Here is a 22,795-nt window from a genome sequence, read left to right on the forward strand (position 1 = left end):
TAGAAAAGCTTGATGGTTTAGTTTCTCCCAACCACTTTGTTTTCTAACTTTATCTTTCATTTCTTTTTTTACAGTAATGATCTAACTTCAGCCTCTAGCTCTTCTCTCCTTTTCCTCAGTTGAGGAATCATTAGAGCATTGAGACTCTAATCCTCTGGGTCCTCTGGTGCAGCACTGCTCTAGCAGACTCCCTTTGTTCCCAACCATAGCTGCAGATAAACTATGCAAGCATAAAATCAAGTTCAACAGGTACTGTAGGGAGCATTTCAGGTGCTCAAGAGGGCAAGTGCTAGGCATGGTTAAACCCTGTGGAGATGCAATGCTCTCAGCAGGTCAGGCAGGTCCTTCTCGGTAGCAGAAAACCCTCCACCAGGACCACATACATGGCCAAGTGGAAACGCTTCTCCATCTGGGCCGAACAGCAGGGACAGGCTCCATTGTTCGCCCCGATCCCTCTCATACTGGACTACTTGCTCCATTTGAGACAGCTAGGACTTTCCCTCTCTTCGGTTCGGATCCACTTGGCGGCCATCTCAGCGTTCCACCCAGGAGAGGAAGGTGGTACAGTTTTTGCAAACCCATTGGTTGGTCGCTTCCTCAAGGGCCTGGACAGACTGTTCCCACATACTCGTCAACCAGTCCCGGCTTGGGACCTCAATTTGGTCCTGTCCGCCCTCACAGGGCTCCCCTTCGAGCTGCTGGCTTCCTGCTCTCTGTTATATCTCTCATATAATGTCGCGTTCCTAGTGGCTATCACATCAGCCAGGAGAGTGTCGGAGCTCAGGGCACTGACATCTGAGCCTCCATACACTGTCTTCCACAAAGACAAGGTCCAACTCAGGCCACATCCAGCGTTCCTTCCTAAGGTGGTCTCCCAATTTCACATGGGCCAAGACATTTTCTCCCAGTGTTCTATCTGAAGCCACATCCTCCGCTAAGGAGCGTAGACTGCATTCCCTGGACGTACGCAGAGCCCTGGCATTCTACATTGAGAGGACAAAACCGTTCAGGAAATCAACCCAACTTTTCGTTGCCGTGGCTGACAGGATGAGGGGGCTCCCTGTCTCGTCACAGCGAATCTCCTCATGGATCACGGCCTGCATCCGAGAATGCTACCGTCGGGCTAACATACCGGCCCCGTCGATCACGGCCCACTCCACAAGAGCGCAGGCCTCCTCCGCTGCGTTCCTGGCCCAGGTCCCGATGCAGGAAATGTGCAGAGCGGCCACGTGGTCCTCAGTCCACACTTTTACGTCGCACTATGCCATCACGCACCAGGCCAGAGATGATGCAGCCTTCGGCCGTGCGGCACTCCAGTCCGCAGTGAACTCCGACCCCACTGCCTAGGTTCAGGCTTGTGAGTCACCTGCTTGGAATGGACATGAACAATCACTCGAAGAAGAAAAAACGGTTACCCACCTTTTTGTAACTGTTGTTCTTTGAGATGTGTTGTTCATGTCCATTCCAATACCCACCCTCCTACCCCTCTGTCGGAGTGCTGGCAAGAAGGAACTGAGGGGGTGGAGGGTCGGCGGGCCCCTATATAGTGCGCCATGAAGGCGCCACTCCAGGGGGCGCCGAGGCCGACCCTACGGACACTGCTAGGGGAAAAATCTTCCGGCTGGCGTGCACGCAGTGTGCACACACCTGCTTGGAATGGACATGAACAACACATCTCAAAGAACAACAATTACAAAAAGGTGGGTAACCATTTTTTTCTCATTCAGTCCAAAATGGCAGGGTCTTTGGGTCTCAAAGTTGGTGCAAGCAAGATGCTAAAATCCTGTGTCATTTGGCTTACTAGACATCTGGGAAATGTTCCAAAGGGAATCCAGGCACCTTCTAGAAGATCTATAGTGCACTAGAAATAGAAAATGTGTGAGCCTCAGGGAAAATGTGTAGAGTGGCATCATTATCTTCAGAAAATGCATATATCAAACTCTGCAAAGTAAGTTTCCATTCCTCTACATAGACATCCTTTGGGAAGAAGATGCTACATGGGTTCCCAAATAATTCCCTAATTTAAAAAGCCTTTGCTTTATATAGGGGTAATTGTATTTCTTCTTCGAGAGATGTCCCTGTGGGTACTCCACTCCAGGTCAAGGTGCGTCCCTACGCCTTCGCTCAGAGAATTTTACAGCAGTGCCCATATGGGCCGCACACGCGTGGTGCCTGCCTCATACGCTGCTGGTGCCTCAATAGCACATGCGCAGCCCGGACTCCTCAGTTCCCTCTCTACCGTCCCCAGCCTGAGACGGAGCTCAGCAGTTCCACTCATTCTTCACTTCTTCGAGAGTTACCTTAGACAAATTTGTAGTAATTAACTTAGTTATCTGAGTTAGAGAAGTTTTAGTTCTTATACTTACCTTCCCTGTTTAAAAAAGAGGAGATTTTGTTTTTTAACCTCAGAGTTAGTGACCCCATAAAATGCCTGGTTCATCAGGTTTCAAGAGATGCACAACATGCAGAGAGGCCATTCCCATTTCAGGTGGCCATTTTCAATGTATCCGGTGTTTGGGGGAATCCCATGTTTCCCAAAAGTGTGCCCACTGTAACAAACTGAAGGCCAGGACATGCAAGGATAAAGACCTGAGGCTGAAGCTCATCCTCATCGAGAAATCCCTCAGACCTACCTCGGACCCAGGCCAGCAGTCCTCATGGCAGAGTCCACCGCCAAAATCTTTCAAAGACAAGAAACCGACAAAAAAACGGCCAGCCACGTTGCCTCATAGGGAGCAGATAGTCTCGAAATTATTGCCGACCACGTTGGTCTCATCAGTGCCAGCAGGTCTGTGGCTCAGCACATACAATGCTCCTGGCACCTCCGGCACCATCTGTGCTTCTGCGGCTGCTGGCACCCACCACTCAGGTGCTGAAGCTGATGGCGCTAAGTTGCCTTCCTCCACTGCGGCACTATCAGTCACAGCAAAGGATGCGGTGCCAACAACTGCTCCCAGGCCTGTGCCACAGATGACCACAACTGCTCCCACAGCGCCAACTCAGGTTACTCCGTCACCAACCCAGCACACAGCGCTGCCCGTGCATTTTGTGCCTCACCCATCGGAACTGACCCAGCACGCGGTGCCTCCGGCACATTTAGTGCCTCAACAATCGGCCCTGTCAATCTCTGCACTGACCTAATTTATACACCAGAGAGATCTGGTTGTTTTGTCTAGCCCAGAATCTTGTCTACTGGGCACCAACGTTTCACTGGGGCTGTCGGCACCATACTGACAGCTATCCCCAATCCCTTCACACTTCTCCAGTGATGAAGACAATGACGTGGAAGGGTTTTTTTCCCCACACCACTCTTCCCCAGTCAGGACGTCTATTAGTGCTGGACCACTTAGATCACAGTCCTCATATTCCAAAGTAGTCGTCCCAGCCCATGCAGGGAGGACGTGCGATCTCCTCCTCCACCTTCACACACCGCTACGACTGTACAGGAGGAACTTACGTTTCTATAAGGAGACGATGTCGCACCCGACACCTCTCTACCCAATAACAATTCATCTTCTTCACCAGACGAGGCTATTATGCCGCCGCCACCAACAACGGAGAGATGATTTTACACATTTCCAAGATTTATTTAAAAGAGTAACTAACGAGCTAAAAATCGCTCTCGAGAAGGTTTCGGAGACTCAACACGAGCTAACCGACATTTTACAAACCTCTGCTTCTTCCAAGATTGCATTGCCAATCTATGGGGCTATCCTGGAAACCACCAAGACCATATGGCAGACCCCAGCCATGATACCCCCAATGTGCAAAAGAGCTGACTGTAAATACTATGTCCCTTCTAAGGGATCTGAATTCCTTTTTACACACCCAGCACCCAACTTGCTGGTAGTTGAAGCGGCCAATCAACGAAACAAACAGCAACATTTTTGGTCCACTGCATCAGATAAGGACAGTAAGAGGATGGACTGATTTGGCCACAAAGTTTACTCGTCCTCCGTTACAAGTTAGAGTGGCAGATTATGCGACTCTATTAGCCAAGTATGATCACAGGGACTATGGAAAATTCATGGAATTTCTTAATGACATTCCTGAAGAAAAACAACATCAATTCAAAGCTGTGGTCTCTGAGGGGCAGATGATATCTCGCACGGCTCTCCAGGCCACACTTGATGCTGCTGATACGGCCACAAGGTCCACCACTACGGCTGTGGTCATGCGTCGAGCCTCATGGTTGAGCTCCTCCTCATTCCCATAGGAGATACAGAACACTATAGAAGATCTCCCTTTCAATGGCGAGAAGCTGTTTGCAGCCAAAACTAATGAACTGCTGCACACCATGAAAGACTCACATGCTACACTGAGGTCTCTGGGCATCCACAGACCTGCCACAAGAAGGAGACAATACAGATATCAGGCTTACCAACACCCACAATATCCAGCATACACCCCAAAACATCAAAGGCTGTACGACCATCAGCAGCACCAATGCCAAAGAAATAGACCCCAATGGTGCCACCCCCCAAACACCAGCAGCATCTCAACCTCTTCCTAATAACCAGATTTGAAGCCTTGGTTGAGGGTATAGAAGACCTCCCACCCACTCCAGCGCTCATATCAACCATCCACCCCTTTGGGCACTGTCTGCTCCCATTCTATGCCAACTGGATAGCTATCACAACAGACAGATGGGCCTTAGAGGTCATCCACTCAGGCTATACCATCCCCTTCCTGTCCATACCCGCTACAGACCCCCATCCCTCTTCAGGGACCCCTCTCACGACCACTTTCTCTGACAAGAGGTTCAACATCTTCTGCAATTAGGTGCTGTGGAGACGGTGCCAGCTCAGCACAGAGGGAAGGGGTTTTACTCCCACTATTTTTGATACAAAAGAAAAGTGGAGCTGGCGACCCAGTCTCGGCCTCAGACGACTAAACAAGTTCATCAAGAAGCAAAAATTCAAGATGGTTACACTAACAGCAATAATTCCAGTGCTGGAGCTGGAAGATTGGTTTTCAGCCCTCGACATGCAAGACGCTTATTTTCACATCACTATACACCGTGCCCCCGGACGCTTTCTCAGATTTGCCCTGGGCTCAGACCATTATGAGTACAAGGTTTTACCCTTTGGCCTCTCAAAGCACCCCGTGTCTTCTCAAAGATTCTTGTGGTGGTAATGACACATCTCAGAAAAAAAGGGATAATAATCTTTCTGTACCTGGATGATTGCCTGCTGAAGTCGCACACCCATGAAGAAGCCATCCGATCCACGCAGATGACTATCGACTGCTTCCAGAGTCTTGACCTGCAAATAAATATAAACAAATCTACACTACATCCAACCCAACAATTGGAATTCATAGGCGCATACCTAGACTCGACAGTGGGGTTCGCATCTCTACCATCAGATAGATTCTACACCATAAGGAATCTTGTTGCCCAGTTGAGGATCAGCCCACAGGTGTCAGCCCCCAACTGCCTGCAACTTCTAGGCCACATGGCTACACATACTTTCGTCGTCAAGAACGCACACCTGTACATGTGATGCCTACAAGGTTGGTTGGCCACAGTCTACAAAGCAAATGTGCACAGACTAAACAGACTACTAACTATGCCTCCAAAGGTCAAGGACTCACTAATATGGTGAACTCTACCACACAACATGTGCTCCAGGGTCCTGTTCTCGCAGGATCCTCCCTCGCTTATAATCACGACAGACGCCTCCCTCAATGGGTGGGAGGCACACTTGGGACATAACACGACTCAGAGCCTATGGTCCCCTACAGAAACCACGCTATATATAAATCTTCTAGAGCTCTGAGCTGTCCGAAATGCCTGTCTCTACTTTCTCCCACTCATCAAGAAACAAAGGATCAGGGTGATGACCAACAACATTGCATGTATGTTTTACATAAACAGACAAGGAGGAGTTCGATCCCATTCACTATGCACCGAGGCTAGGAAACTTTGGAACTGGTGCCTCCAACACAACATCCATATCTCAGCCTCATACCTGCCCGGGTCACAGAACACCATAGCAGACGAGCTCAGTCGATCTTTTCCCCTAGACCATGAATGGAAGATAAACAGTACTGTCTTACACGACATCTTCCACAATTCAACTGGATCTATTCACAACTGCGACCAACACGAAATGCCTCAGATTCTGCTCCAGAGCAGGTCTGGGAAAGCACTCCATGGGGGACGCGTTCATGATCACATGGACCGACAATCTGTTGTATGCATTCCCACCAATACCACAGGGTGATACAGAAAATACGGACAGACAGGGCCAGGGTCATCCTAATAGCTCCTACATGGCCCAGACAGGCGTGGTACCCATTTCTAACACGGATGTCTGCTTGTGCCCTGATCTCGCTCCCTCCCCTTCCGGACCCATTATATCAACGCAGGGGCCAGTTACACCACCCCAACATAGCGATGCTCAACCTTAAGGCATGGCTCCTCAATGGCTCTCTAATGAAGAACTAGATTGTTCCCAACAAGTCCGAACAGTGCTATTACATACTAGGACACAATCTACACTTACTACCTATCTTCATAAATGGACTAGGTTCACCATGTAGTGTTCCGCCAGGCACACCTCTCCTGCTTCCGCCCTCTCTTACTTATACTGGACTACCTTTTAGAACTTAAATTATCCGGGTTTTCCTTTACCTCAATAAAAGTACATCTAGCAGCAATCACAGCGTTTCACCAAAAGATCGATGACACAACGATCTTAGGGTGGGCAATCACAAAGAGATTCCTCCAGGGCATCCAAACCCTGTATCCGGACACTAGACCACCCATTCAACCAGTGGACTTACACTTGGTCCTCATAGCCCTGATGCACAAACCTTTTGAACCACTAACAACCTGCTCCCTACTGCACCTATCCATGAAAGCTGCATTTTTAATGGCAATTACATCCGCCAGATGCATGGGAGAACTTGGAGCACTCACGGCTGAACCTCTGTACACTATCTTTTTTAAAGATAAAGTCACGCTTTGAACTCATCCTAAATTTCTCCCTAAGGTGCATTCGTCCTTCCACCTCAACGAACTTATTCATCTACCAACCTTCTTTCCTAAGCATGTGAATCCTTTAGAAGCAGCAATGCACACCCTTGATATTTGCAGGGCATTATCTTTTTATTTGGATAGAAGTAAGCCATTTAGGGCTTCCCCTAAACTTTTTATCTCAATAGCAGAACACTCTAAGGGCAAATCGATATCCACCCAAAGAATATCTAACTGGATATCAGACTGCATCCGCTTATGCTACCAACTAAAGCACATACAACCTCCAACTTCAGTCAAGACACACTCTACTAGATCTGTGTCATCCTCTATAGCATTTCTACGTAACATCCCCCTCGCCGGCATAAGAACATAAGAACGGCCATACGGGGTCAGACCAAAGGTCCATCTAGTGCAGTATCCTGTCTTCCGACAGTGGCCAATGTCAGGTACCCCAGAGGGAATGAACAGAACAGGTAATCATCAAGTGATCCATCCCCTGTCACCCATTCCCAGCTTCTGGCAAACAGAGGCTAGGACACCATCCCTGCCCATCCTGGCTAATAGCCATCGATGGACCTATCCTCCATGAATTTATCTAGTTCTTTTTTGAACCCTGTTATAGTCTTGGCTTTCACAACATCCTCTGGCAAGGAGTTCCACAGATTGACTGTGTGTTGTGTGAAAAAATACTTCCTTTTTTTGTTTTAAACCTGCTGCCTATTAATTTCATTTGGTGACCCCTAGTTCTTGTGTTATGAGGAGTAAATAACACTTCCTTATTTACTTTCTCCACACCAGTCATGATTTTATAGACCATATCCCCCCTTAGTTGTCTTTTTTCCAAGCTGAAAAGTCCCAGTCATATTAATCTCTCCTCATATGGCAGACACTCCATATCCCTAATCATTTTTGTTGCCCTTTTCTACAAGACTGCCACCTGGGCTTCGGAGCACACCTTTGTCAAACATTACGCTCTCACACAGGGACCCCTGATGGACACTCGAGTGGGCCAAGCTTTGCTGTCAATGGCTTTCTTACCAGATCCGAAGTCCCTACCATCCTAAGAGATACTGCTTTTAAGTCACCTGGAGTGGAGTACCCACAAAGAGGAAGAGATGGTTACTCACCTTGTGCAATAACTGACGTTCTTCGAGATGAGTGTCCATGTGGGTGCTCCACTACTCACCCTCCTCCCCTCTACTTTGGAGTTTGGTGCAGGCTCTGTTGTAGAGAAGGAACTCAGGAACCTCCTCTTCTGCTTATTATTCTACTGTAATTAATAATTGAAATTCTAGTTTATTCTTTCTCATCTTGCTTTAGTAATTCATTACTCTTTATTGCCCATTAGTGAATTTTGAGGGGAGAAGCTGTGCACCAGAACTGAAAATGTCTTAGTTGATCAATCTCCTCAATCTACCCACCCTAGTAGTTTGTTAAATGACCAAAATACAATTCAAAACAAATTGATTTTTTTCTCTAAATGAAGACTTCAGTACACCTTAAGGTTCATTAATATAATTTGAGGTTATCGTCTTAATGCTAATAATCAGTTGTTAGGAGTCTTTTTACGACTTTGGAAAAATTCTCCTGGTGGCATGAGGTGAGGGGTTTTAGTCCCAAATCCTCCAGGAATAATTCCAGACTACCTTTGAGTTCCGTGGGGGAGAGAGACAGCCTATTTGCGAAGAATGAGATGAGAAACTGCTGACAAAAAGAAAATGATCAGATAAGAAATTTTCCATTATCTTAAGGCAACAAGCAGCAAATTTTTAATAAAATCCTTTCCAAATATAAATATAAAATATTTTAAAAATATGCTGGTATTGTAGATACTAAATTAGAACTTTTTATTTTTCTTTAGAGGACAATAGAGAGTTATGTGGACAAACGCATGGGAAGTACTTATGGACCACCAGGCGGGAGAAGAATGACCGTGTTTATTGATGATATTAATATGCCAATAATTAATGAATGGGGAGATCAGGTATAGAAGAAAACTTCATATAAGAATATATGACTAAAATATATTCTGTAGTATTTAACAAGAATATTTGAATCTCAGATTTTATCAGTCAGATTTTTTCTCATATACAGTAAACATTTTACTCCTTTTTACAATGCAGTGTTTTTATTAAACTGTAAATCATAGAAAATCCATATGATTATGGTGTAATTATTAAACAAACATCAGGGAGTAGAATAGATATTTTGAAGATATATCTTGTACTTAGGAGTCATATTTCATATATTATCCTTAACTTTGTCATTTTTTTAAAAGCTCTAATGAAAGCAGTATAATCCCTAAAACAGCATGTTATTCAAATGTTCAGCCTGACATTAAATTGACAGGACCAGTCAGTTGTAGTAAACCATACATTTCTGCAAAAGAGTTCTGTATTATTTGTGGAAAAGCCATATCATGTCTTGTACGCAGATAAAGTAGTTCTTAGTATTGCTCCTAGAGTTATTTAAAATAAGAATATTCCATTCCACATATCCCAAGATATTGTACTCTTCTCATTCTACTGTGCTTATCCAAAGCCAGTTCACACCACAGAAAACAGATGGCAAGATATAGATGTACAAAGAGCACAATGAATCTGTTTTCCTTGAACACAGCACATAAGAAAGACCCACAGCCTCGTATGTCTCTTGCCACCCAAAAAGCAAAGGAAAGAAGTCATGGAAGTTTCCATAACCAGATACATAAGATAGTGCCTTGTGGAAACATATAGGTGTTAGGAAACTCAGCTCCTGAGGAGATTTAGGACACACTCACTTCCCAAGGTCACCAGTAACCTTTTGGATGGATACATTTCCTTATCAATGATTAATGGAGAAATTATGCTGGGGAATACTAAATATACTCACCTAATAATTTCCTTCTATTAATCTTTTCACCAGAACATCCCAACAAATGGGAAGACCAACTGATATAAATATTGGCTTGAAGATATTTCATGGGCGGTATATGTGCCAATTTTACCATTATTGTTTGTATTATGGTAGAGCCTAGGTCTCCAGACAAGGCTGGTTCCATTTGTTAAGCACAGTACATTCATATATTTAGAAGCTGTCTTTTCCCGAAGAGCTTATAATCTAAATAGACAAGATAGAGAAAGGTTGGGAGAAAGCAAGTAGCAGTATTTTCCCCATTTTTCAAAATGGGAAAGTGAGCCATGGAGAGATTAAGTGATTTGTCCATGGCCACACAGAAGTCTGCAGCACAGTTAGGAACTGAACCCAGCTCCTCTGAGTACCAGTTCAGTGCCTTAACCACAAGGCAATACTTCTTTATTTGGTCAAAATGAGTAAGCCAGTGTTTTTTATTACCATTTAGTTATATCTTAAAGCTCTAAAAAAAATTTCTGGTGGTTTGCCATGTAGGTAAGGTAGTGCCTTATAAGTGATCTTGAAAGTCTTGGAGCTGTTGTGGTCTGTGTCTGGACTCAGATAAATACAAATTTCTCTGAGGATTAGAGGAGAGATTGCAAGACGAAAGAAAATTAGAAGATGCATATATTTCCATTTTCTTCCTTTAAAATAGTAATTAATATTTGTTTTATAATCTTATAGGTAACAAATGAAATAGTTCGTCAGATGATGGAAATGGAAGGAATGTACAGTTTGGATAAACCTGGAGACTTCACTACAATTGTTGATGTACAGTTAGTAGCAGCTATGATACACCCTGGAGGAGGCCGTAATGATATCCCACAGCGTTTAAAAAGGCAGTTTACTGTGTTTAATTGCACACTACCATCCAATGCATCCATAGACAAAATTTTTGGTATTCTTTTTTTTGTAATTTTGATTTATTTTACTGTAGGCTAATACATGTACAATTTATAAACTTGAGTCCTGATTGTCCTCTTACACAATTTTAGATCAGGAGTAACTCCAATGAAATAATTGGAGTTGTACTAGGGTAAAATTGTGCAAGTGGGAGGAGAATTGGGCCTTGCATTAGAATGAGACAGTCAGATTCAGTTGATTTGTGACTTAAAGGTGAATTAAATACTTCTAATTTTAAATACACAATAAATCTTTTTAAAAGTTTTCAGTTACCAAATCATTTAGGGTGAAATTTGTCTTATTGCAAAGGGCCCATTCAAGGTCCAGTTCACCTCTTAGGTCCCTGGTGAAGGCCTGGTGTAGGCCCTCTGAAATTAGGTGAATTCCACCCTAACAAAATATATGTGTAGGCTTCTGAATTACGAACAAACATATGTTAAGAAAAATTAGCAGTTAATTAATGCTTTCCTCTCTGACTTCACAATACATGACCAATATAATTTCCTCTAAAATAGTTGATGATATTGCTAACATCAAAAGCCATGTAAGGAACATAGCTCCCTGAACTGGTGCTGTTCATAACAGGCATCTTAGCTCCCAGTGCACTAGATGGAACATTCTAGTTGACTCAATTTTTCGCCCAGTCAAATGTGTTCAGGTGAGTTAGAGGGTCTGTACCTATTATTCTCACCGAGTGTCCCTTTTCATAGCTGTCTGGGTTTTGGCAGGTATGATCTGGTTGTGTCATTTGTGGAGTTTGTTTTGGTAGGATACAGAATAAATTTCAGATCTCAGAATAGAATTTAGAATTACAAAAATGAAAATTGCATGTTAACAAGAAGGACTCTATATTACACTTTTCAAAATCTGTTTATTGAAAATAGACTTGCAAACAGTCATGATTTTCAACTACCCTTTTGCCCCCATAAATCTCTAATAATTCACATGAATAGTATAAAAAAAACAGTGTACCCAACTTGTTCTTAGGATGCAAAGGGGGACATAAGGCCAGCTTAACAGGCTACTTGGGAAATCCTCTAGCCTAGGGGGACTCTCTGAACTCAGGGGCAGGGATAGGTCAGTGGTTTGAGCATTGGCTCCCTAAACCTAGGGTTATAAATTCAATCCTTCAAGGGGCTACTGAGGGATCTGGGCGAAACAAAAGAAACCTGTCAGGGACAATACTTGGTCTTGTTAGTGAAGGCGGGGAACTGTACTCAATGACCTTTCAGGGTCCTTTCCAGTTCTATGAGATAGGTATATCTCTATATATATTAACACTGTGCTACCCCCCCCAGTATAGCTAGGGGTAGAGGGTTTGCAGCTGAGGTGTTTTTATACTTCAGCTGTTTTTGGCAGCCTGAACAGCCCATTGAGGTCATAGATAAATGGGCATAGGTTAGAACAGTCCTGAAGTTGCTCTAATTAAGTTAGGGCTGAATGGGCCCCAGAGCTAGGGTGCTGCAAAGGTAGCATAAAGCCAGCTTTGCACACTACACTCCTACATTGTGGATCATGGGCCACTCCACCAGGGCTCAGGCAACTTCTGCAGCTTCTTTGGGAAGCATATCAATTTCAGAAATTTTCAGGGCAGCTACATGAGGATCAGTGCACACTTTTATCCAGCACTATTCCTTAGTTGAGACCTCAAAATTTGATGCCCTCTTAGGCAGACCTGTCTTGCAACTATTATTAAAATAGGACTCCAAGCACCCACCTCCTGATTATGAGGTCCTTGCTTGCTAGTCACTAGAAGTGGAATCCATGTTGACAATCACTCAAAGAAGAAAAAATGGTTACTTACCTTACAGTAACTGCAGTTCTTTGAGATGCATTGTTCCCATTGATTCTCTGACACACCTTCCTTCTCTGCTACTTCAGAATCCTATATCACTTGAATTCTGTAATGGTAAAGGAACTGAAAGATGGTTAGGCCCATTCCACTCTTTATGTCCTTCAGGGGTGTAATTGCAAGGGCATCTAGGGCACAGGTACAGCCCCAATGGACACTGCTGGCCAAAAAAATCCAATCTCACATGCATGGGTGGCCTGTGCACCAGACCACAAGTGTAATCTATGTAGACAATGTATCTCAATGAACCATGGCTACTGTAAGGTAAATAACCTTTCTTTCTTAGGAAAGAATTAATTATATCTTGCAATCATTCTGAAGTTGTATACTGCATCTTATTTTTCAGGAATAATTGGCTGTGGATACTTTCATCCATGCAGAAAATTCAATCCTGAAATATGTGACATGATAAAGAAATTAGTTCCAGCTGGCAGAATATTGTGGCAATGGACTAAGGTACAGAATACAGGAAATAATGGAGCTGTATTCACTGTTTATTAACAGGGTGCCTATTACCATAAGTTAGGTGCTTATTTCAAAATTTTAAAAACATATTTCATAAAACTACCCACAGTGGTTACCCACTGTGATCAGGGGTCAATGAGGGGGGGAAATATGGGTGATTCTCTTCCAAACTATGCTCAAAAATAAGATTGAAGGAACAATAATCCACACCGGGTAGAGTCAAGCACAGTAGTTTATTACGCACAGCGCTGGCGGAGTGTCACTTTGCTTATTAGGGTCAGAGACACTGCAAAACAATTAGTTACAATAGATTATACATGGTGCTCATTGGGTGGAGAGAAGGGACAGGGATGGGTTTTCCCAAACCCCTGGATAGGTTTTAACAGCAAGACAAGATAAGCACACAAGCCAATGGTCTAAAAGATTACATAATGGTTCCACCCATGGCCCAAATTAACATATTGCTGACACACAGGTAATTACCCCCAAACTATGTCTATTAAAGTGTATAGGTTAAATCCTAATTTTGGGGTCCAGGGGAATGAGGTAGCAGCTCTCTCGGTTGACCAACAGGTACATTCCTAGAGATTTAAAGCGAAAAAGCAGTAATTAGTACTTAACAATTTCACAAGTTTACCCTTGCATTTCTGTGGGCTAGGACTGGCATATATCTGTGAGGGGAGGGTGTCATAACTCATGTCAATCATATTAGGCCTCTCCCCGAACTTTGTCTAGGATCTGAGGGGTATTGTACCACTATCTCCTCCCTGCATTAGGGAGTAACCGTGAGGCCTTTCTCAGCGCTTCAGGTATCTATAACTCACGATAAGGACGCCCAGTTACATTCGGAGTTATGCTGACTCCGCTCACTGACTTGAAACACACAAGGTTATCTGTTTACCCCAGCTTCCTCTGAGCTATGTATTGTTCTATATTAGCCAGCCCCCATAGCCCAAGCCAAGCTCTGGACTCTGGGCCTATATTGAAAAGTTCTTAGCAGAAACTGTAGTTAAGATCTTACATCCATAGCTAATGGATTCTGACCCTTCAAAGATCAACCAACATGAGATGCCACTCAGAGTAGATTACACAGATGTTCCAAATGTGATCAAGAATGCTCGCTGGGCCCCTTGGGCTTGGCTTTCCCTCAATGGGGTCTGCTTGCTCTGCTGGGTTCTTCGTATTGGGCTTTCCCTTGATGAAACTCATATGCTCCACTGGACTTCATGACCATGGCTCCTCTTAGAGGGGTCTCAGATGCTCCACTAGGTTCTGCTAGGTTCTTTGGGTTAGGGCAAAGTGGTGGGGGAAAGTGGTGTTACTCCCCAAGCCCACTCACTCATGGTGCCAATGAGCTGTTACTCACAATAGATCATGCAGCTCTTTATAATTTTATCCTTTCTCTTTTTTCTTTTGGGGCTTCTCTACACACAAAAGTTGTACCATTTTCACTATACTGGCATAGTAAAAGCTGTACAACACCCCTAGTGTGAACACAGTTATATCAATATAAAGTATCAGAAGGGTAGCCATGTTAGTCTGTATCCACAAAAACAACGAGGAGTCCGGTGGCACCTTAAAGACTAACAGATTTATTTGGGCATAGGCTTTCTTGGGTAAAAAACTCACTTCTTCAGCTGCATGGAGTGAAAATTACAGATACAGTCATAAATATATATTGGCACATAAAGAGAAGGGAGTTACCTTACATGTGGAGAACCAACGTTGAAGGCCAATTTAGTCAGTGTGGATGTAGTCTCCCAATAACACTGGTCTACAATTTTTGAGAAGTCGTCTGCTTCAGAGATAAAATGTGCTATTTATTATGTATTTTGATGTGCTGAATTCAAATATGACAATTAAAACAACTGATTGGCTACTGTTTCTAAGATATTTAAGTTTTTACATTTTATGTCTATGTATATTGTGTAGATAGTAGAGTTTTAATCATAAATTGTAAACCTAGGTCTTTTCATGTGTTTATGGTTGCTTTACATGATAATATTTCACCTGTCCTGTTTATGTAACACTTTAAAAATCAGCAAAAGGGTTATATAAATCAAATTTATTCTGAAACAAAAAGCAAAAATCTATTATGTACATAGTTTAGTCCTATTCAGTGTCTACTCGGCGCTTCTTGGCTTGTCTCTTGTATTCATTAAATGGAGCATCTCTTGTCACTGTCCAGCAATAGTCTGCAAGCATTGATGGGCTCCATTTGCCCTGATAGCGTTTCTCCATTGTTGCAATGTCCTGGTGAAATCGCTCGCCGTGCTCGTCGCTCACTGCTCCGCAGTTCGGTGGAAAAAAATCTAGATGAGAGTGCAAAAAATGTATCTTTAGTGACATGTTGCAACCAAGGCTTTTGTATGCCTTGAGGAGGTTTTCCACCAACAACCTGTAGTTGTCTGCCTTGTTGTTTCCGAGAAAATTTATTGCCACTAACTGGAAGGCTTTCCATGCCGTCTTTTCCTTGCCACGCAGTGCATGGTCAAATGCATCATCTCGAAGAAGTTCACGAATCTGAGGACCAACAAAGACACCTTCCTTTATCTTAGCTTCACTTAACCTTGGACATTTTCCACGGAGGTACTTGAAAGCTGCTTGTGTTTTGTCAATGGCCTTGACAAAGTTCTTCATCAGACCCAGCTTGATGTGTAAGGGTGGTAACAAAATCTTCCTTGATTCAACAAGTGGTGGATGCTGAACACTTTTCCTCCCATGCTCCAATGACTGTCGGAGTGGCCAATCTTTCTTGATGTAGTGGGAATCTCTTGCACGACTATCTCATTCGCAGAGAAAACAGCAGTACTTTGTGTATCCAGTCTGCAGACCAAGCAAGAGAGCAACAACCTTCAAATCGCCACAAAGCTGCCACTGATGTTGGTCATAGTTTATGCACCTCAAAAGTTGTTTCATGTTGTCATAGGTTTCCTTCATATGGACTGCATGACCAACTGGAATTGATGGCAAAACATTGCCATTATGCAGTAAAACAGCTTTAAGACTCGTCTTCGATGAATCAATGAACAGTCTCCACTCATCTGGATCGTGAACGATGTTGAGGGCTGCCATCACACCATCGATGTTGTTGCAGGCTACAAGATCACCTTCCATGAAGAAGAATGGGACAAGATCCTTTTGACGGTCATGGAACATGGAAACCCTAACATCACCTGCCAGGAGATTCCACTGCTGTAGTCTGGATCCCAACCGCTCTGCCTTACTCTTGGGTAGTTCCAAATCCCTGACAAGGTCATTCAGTTCACCTTGTGTTATGAGGTGTGGTTCAGAGGAGGAGGATGGGAGAAAATGTGGGTCCTGTGACATCGATGGTTCAGGACCAGAAGTTTCACCCTCTTCCTCTTTTCCTCGTCTGACTCAAGTGAGAATGATTCTGGTGCATCAGGAACCGGCAGTCCTTCTCCGTGGGGTACTGGGCGTATAGCTGATGGAATGTTTGGATAATGCACAGTCCACTTTTTCTTCTTTGACACACCTTTCCCAACTGGAGGCACCATGCAGAAGTAACAATTGCTGGTATGATCTGTTGGCTCTCTCCAAATCATTGGCACTGCAAAAAGCATAGATTTCCTTTTCCTGTTCAACCACTGGCGAAGATTTGTTGCACAAGTGTTGCAGCATATGTGTGGGGCCCACCTCTTGTCCTGATCTCCAATTTTGCAGCCAAAATAAAGGTGATAGGCTTTCTTAACCATAGTGGTTACACTGCGCTTTTGTGATGCAAAAGTCACTTCACCACAAACATAGCAGAAGTTATCTGCACTGTTCACACAAGTACGAGGCATCTCTGCTCACTTTGGCTAAACAGAAATGTGTCCCTTTGCAAAATCAAACACTGACAAATAAGAGAGCACGACACTGTATGATTTCTAGAGCCTGATATAGGGCAATTTGTTCAGCAGAGTGATGTAAGCTTCGTTATGACTGCATCATCCATGACTTCTTGGAATAACATGATGCAATTCATATCATGTATGATGCAATACTAGCTTCAGATTGCATCATTCATTGTTTTGCCTAAAAAGCAAGTACTGTCCAAACCCAGTCATAGATTTATTTATAGATCCAGTCAAAGATGTATTTTAGTCATTTCTGGTTTAAATTGAGATCCCTTCCCTTTATAACTCACTTATCCTCCGCCATTCCCAAGTCAAGGATCGTATATACTGACCCAATAGCATATCTTGAAAACTAGAGCCAATCAAGAATTTTAAGCATCATTTTCGTTCTCAGTGACCCAGAATTAGTAAAGTTTGACTACATTTATTTCAGAAGCATTTTGGCTGTAGAGCAGTGTAATTGATGAGGAGGTGTCAATATCAAGAGAGGGAAATTGCTTTTGTAGTGAGCCAGCCACTCCCAGTCCCTATTCAAGCCCAAACTGATGGTGTTAAGTTTGCAAATGAATTGTAGCTCAGCAGTTTCTCTTTGAAGTCTGTTTTTGAAGGTTTTTTTGGAAGTATGGCTACTTTTAAATCTGTTATTAAGTGTCCAGGGAGATTGAAGTGTTCTCCTACTGGCTTTTGTATGTTACCATTCCTGATGTCTGATTTGTGTCCCATTTTACGTAGAGACTGTCCAGTTTGGCCAATGTACATGGCAGAGGAGCATTGCTGGCACACGATGGCATATATCACATTAGTAGAGGTGCAAGTAAATGAGCCTCTGATGGCGTGCCTTACATGCCATCATGTGCCAGCAATGCAGGAAGTACCCTGAGAGATTAAGGGAGAAGGAAAAAAGAAAAACAAGGAAATGGGTTCAGGGAATGAAAATAACCCGTTTGTTAACAGTGGTCAATCAGTTATCAGATCTTCTGCTTTAGAATGACAAAGGAAGGGACCCCAAGAGCAGTATGGAGTTGTTGGGGGAACAAGTGACCACAGGTAGCCAGGAGGAACAGTGGCACCAGCAGACCCCTCCACAAAATAAAAGGGGTGAGAATGAAAAACCTGGCCCCCCAGGTTGCTCCCAGTGCAAGGACCTGTGGGCTGAAGTGGAATTATGAGGGCAATTTCCATCCACCAAATGTGATTTTTGTGGGTGGAGAATGGACATATCTTACAAGGGGACTCTAGGTGACTATCCTGTGAGCAAAGAAAGATTGAAGCCAAATAATGCCTCCAGTAAAGTGAGGAGAGTGAAGGGAATCAAACACCTTTCCATCAGGCAAGGTGGGGAGGTGTGTGATAGAGTGCTGGGAATCAGCAACTGAACCAGCACTCTGGTCACTGTTTAACCAATTGAGCCCCAGATAGGGCCTGGTTAAGGAGATGAATTCGTGATTATCTGATCAGATTGGGGTTGGGAAGTTAACGAGCTAACTAGTCCATTAACAAGGAAACTGGATAAAAGAGCACAGGAAGGAAGTGCAAAAGGTGGGTGGAAAACAGAAAAGAAAGAAAGAAAGAAAGAAAGAAAGAAAGAAAGAAAGAAAGAAAGAAAGAAAGAAAAAGAAAAGTTACCAGTGCCTGAGAAAAAGGTGTTCTTTTGGTGGAGATACTTTTAACCCCTCCCTCTGCCCTTTCAGTAGAAGGGGTAGTGAAACCGGATAACATAAATACCACAACTGCCCTAGTATGTAAAGGTGGTAGAGTGAACCGCTATAAATAAACTGCATGGGGGTATTGATGAAATGGAAGGTCTCTGAGTAGTCTGACGCAAAGAGGATAGGAGTCGAGGCGCCCCATCACAGGAAGTCACTCCAACCGTAAACCTTTTAAACAAAGTTTTTGTGTATGGGATTTCCTGCAGTTTTAATACAGCAAGTTTAGGGGCTCATGAAATTGAGAAAGAGATGTCCATTTACTTTCTCTAAGGTGTGTGAGGATATGGAGAGTGTGGGGATGTTTGAGGTAGGAAAAGAGACACAGCAGAATGGGGAGGAAATGGGAGGGAGCTAAGTGTATAGGAGGGCTTAGCAAATCCATATCGGCCCTCCATGACTCCAGTACAATGATGCATTCCTGGGACAGGGGGAGCTCTTCAGTGTACTGTATTTCAACTGAATCAGGTTCCTTGTTGGGGGAAAAGGTGAAGTGAACAATCCTCCTGAAAATATACTTCAGCTGAATTAAACATGCAGTGTGTTGAGAGCCAGGAGACCATGAGTTCAAATCTTACCTGTTCTGCTCACTGCTGTTTATATTTCTGTGCACTTCACAGCCTTGATTATTGAGCATACCTATACCTTAAGAGGAGGTCAAATATCAACTACTCCATTTGACACATAAGTTAACTAAGAGGATGCACAAAGTAATTTATAGTAGAACTGGGAATAGATACCAGCTTGCTAATATGGCAGACACCACACTGGCTCTCAGAAAGAAACTGTCAACCCTCTGTGTTTCTCTATGTAGTCTATAGCTACTGTTCTAACCACTAGACTACACTCCTCTCTGACAGCCAAGAACAGAACTCAGGTTGTTCTTCGAGTGATTGTCCATATGTATTCCACTTCTGGTGCATGTGCTCCATGTGTGCAAGATCAGATCCTTTTGGCCAGAAATGCTTGGGGCCATGCTTGCACCCTGAGTACAACACCCCCTACCCCCATTACTCTGTGCCAAACCATTACTCTGTTTCTTCTTACTGTCCATGGCTGTGAGATAGAACCCTTAGCAATGTCTGTTTCTCTTGCAGACTGCGTAACCCAAAAAATGTTTCTGTAATAGTTCTGTAAATTAGGTCTTAATATAGTTGGAGTAGTGTTAGTTAGTTAGTGTAAATAGTGTAGGTATGCACATTGGGTTTAACAAAAGAAAGAAAAAACTCTATATGTTTCTTCATAGTTTTAGGGAAATTTTTCCTGGTATTGGGAGTTAGCCCTTGTGACTCAACCAAGGCCTCCTGGGTTCAAGAATCGCCTTTCTTGTGAGGCATTCATGCCACTAAATAACTGTCACTCAAGATGCCTTTTTTAGCTCTGGGGAAGGACATTGCTCTATCTGCTGTTCTTTCTCAAAAAGAATGCAGAAAACAAGAAAGGCACACCTTAGGCTTTTTCTTTTGGACTTTTTCTTTTAGACCTATCTCAGAGAAAATAACTCCCTGGGCCTGAACAGCCTTTGTCTAGGAGTGCTCCTGCTAGCTCTGACTCAATCCCTAGTTCCCAGGCCTTTTCTTCTAAGAAAACCTTGGCTTCAGAGACTAGCAAGACTGCCAATTCCTCCTTGGCAAAGTCTTCTGATGGTGGTAGACAGGAGCACTGTTCCTCTGTGGAACATAAGTACAGGTTGCCTTTTCTGGGCCTTAGTGGGGAAAAAAATAGCTTACTTCACCTCACTCTCTCTAAGGGTAGTTCATGGCCTGGAATGTGTCCCACTGATACCCTGATGAAGACTGGTAGCTGACTGACAGTACTATTTCAGGAGAAGTTCCAGGCTGTGCCTGGTACCAATTCTGTGGTGCTGATGTCGATTCACTCTGTATTGATGACCTTTTCACCCATGACACTGGTGCTGATGATCTCTTTTCCACTCCTCTCGATTCTAACCTTCTCGGCACTGAAGTCATTTGTGGTACCAACTGACCTAACAGAACCAACTATATTGTCCTCTGTAGTAAAGGTTCCTCCTATGGTACCAGCCACTGCCATGGTACCCGGCACTTCTTCACCATTGACAAGATCACTCTGTAGTCCTCCTCCATCCCTGGAGGAGGAATATTCCTTTTCTTCATCAGTCTCTGAACACAACAGGGAGGTGTCCCCTGTCCACTGACCAAGTTCTCACTCATATTACCCCTGTTGGTCTGTGAGGGAGTCTAGGGCCTGTTATTTTATGCAAAGACTTAGGCCTGGTCTACACTACGAGTTTAGGTTGAATTTAGCAGCGTTAAATCGAATTAGGCCTGGACACGTCCACACAACGAAGCCCTTTTTTTCGACTTAAAGGGCCCTTTAAACTGGTTTCTTTACTCCACCTCCGACAAGGGGATTAGCGCTGAAATCGGCCTTTGCGGGTCGGATTTGGGGTAGTGTGGACGGAATTCAACGTTATTGGTCTCCGGGAGCTATCCCACAGTGCTTCATTGTGACTGCTCTGGACAGCACTCTCAACTCAGATGCACTGACCAGGTAGACAGGAAAAGCCCAAGGCAAAAAAGAAGAGCGCCGCCCCGCCGTAACACCCCCCTTCCCCCCAGCGCCGCGCTGCCCAAACCCCTGGAGCGCAGGGCCGCTCAAACCCCCGCCCCCCGAGCGCCGCGCAGCTGAACCCCCGCCCTCCCCCCCCAGCGCCCCCGAGCGCCTCGCCGGGCCGCCCAAACCCCCACACCCCGAGTGCCGCGCTGGGCCTCCCAAACTCCCCCCCCCAGCGCCTCGCCTTACCTCGCCGGGCCTGCCAAACCCCTGGAGCGCCGGGCCGCCCCCCCCCCCCCCCGAGTGCCGCGCCGGGCCGGGCCACCCAAACCCCTGCACCCCGAGCGCTGCGCCGGGCTGCCTGAGCGCCGCCCCGCCCCCCAGCGCCACCCCGCCCAAACCCCTGGAGCGCTGGGCCGCGCCGCCAAAGCCCCCGCCGAAAAAAACAAAAAAAACCCCTCGAGCGCCACCCCGCCGAACAAAAAAAAAAAGCACCGCGAGTGCCCCCCGCCACCCCAACATTGGCCGCCCCTTCTAAGGTGCCGCCCCAAGCACGTGCTTGGTCGGCTGGTGCCTGGAGCCGGCCCTGGTCAGAACTCAGAATGATTTGTTTGGTCTGCATGGCATTTCTTCTCATGATACAAGGACTGGCAGTACAAATCATGGCAGACAGTATGACAGTGATGATCCATGTGAACAGACAAGGAGAAACTCAATTGTCCCCTCTCTGCCAGGAATCTGTTTGCCTTTGGAACTGGTGCATTTGCCATCAAGTCATCCTGATAGCTCTGTATCTGCGAGGACTATTCACAACCAAGATATTAATCAATATATTTTAGAAGTGGGATTGAGATGTCTTTTGTAAGTTATCGGTTTTATTTAACGAAAATCAGAAAAATATATGAACTTTTGGTTATATTTTCTAAGTGTTGACATTTTACATATAGGGCTTAATCCTGCTCCCACTGAAATCAATGAGATTTTTGCTACTGATTTCACTGGGAGAAAGAGGAGGCCCAGGTTGCAATATATGAAAGCAAGTATCATTATTATTTTCAGTGTGTATTACTCTTCTTTCCTTTTAGATGTCTTTGAGTTTGAACAATAACTATATTTTCGGCTTTAGGTAAAGATGCTGCCTACACCATCCAAGTTTCATTATATCTTCAATCTTCGAGACCTTTCCAGAATTTGGCAAGGAATGTTAACTATCAAAGCAGAAGAATGTGAGGATATCACTACCCTTATGGCACTTTTTAAAAATGAGTGCAATAGAGTCATTACTGACAGGTACAATAATTCTATATTTTTTGTATGTATTATGATATTTAGTACTTTTCGGAGACCATTAATTCTTTTCGCAGAAGCTCTCCATCTGATGTCAAGGAGAGGTCTGCACAGAGATCCATGTTAGAGTATGTCCTTTGGTGTTCATTCAATAATTCCATAATTTTATATGTTTTACAATATTTAGTATTATTGGGAGACCATTATATTTATGGTCATATACTCTTGCTCTTTCTTCAGGGATGAAAATCAGCCATATAGGGCCAAGTTTAAAGATGTTTTATTTTTCTGCAACCATCCTGCCTTG

At 44.2% G+C, this 22,795-nt stretch overlaps 1 protein-coding gene across 1 annotated transcript in view; it reads left to right on the forward strand.

The window, feature by feature from the left end:
* Positions 1 to 22,795, forward strand: part of DNAH8 (dynein axonemal heavy chain 8) — a 536,895-nt gene that overhangs the window by 390,780 nt on the left and 123,320 nt on the right. The window contains exons 56-59 of the mRNA XM_065401473.1: positions 8,847 to 8,969; positions 10,562 to 10,775; positions 12,979 to 13,088; positions 22,328 to 22,491. Of these exons, the coding sequence (XP_065257545.1) occupies positions 8,847 to 8,969; positions 10,562 to 10,775; positions 12,979 to 13,088; positions 22,328 to 22,491 (611 nt within the window). The remainder of the gene's footprint in view (positions 1 to 8,846; positions 8,970 to 10,561; positions 10,776 to 12,978; positions 13,089 to 22,327; positions 22,492 to 22,795) is intronic.

This window comes from Emys orbicularis, chromosome 3, assembly GCF_028017835.1.
Source record: "Emys orbicularis isolate rEmyOrb1 chromosome 3, rEmyOrb1.hap1, whole genome shotgun sequence".
Lineage (NCBI taxonomy): Eukaryota > Metazoa > Chordata > Testudines > Emydidae > Emys > Emys orbicularis.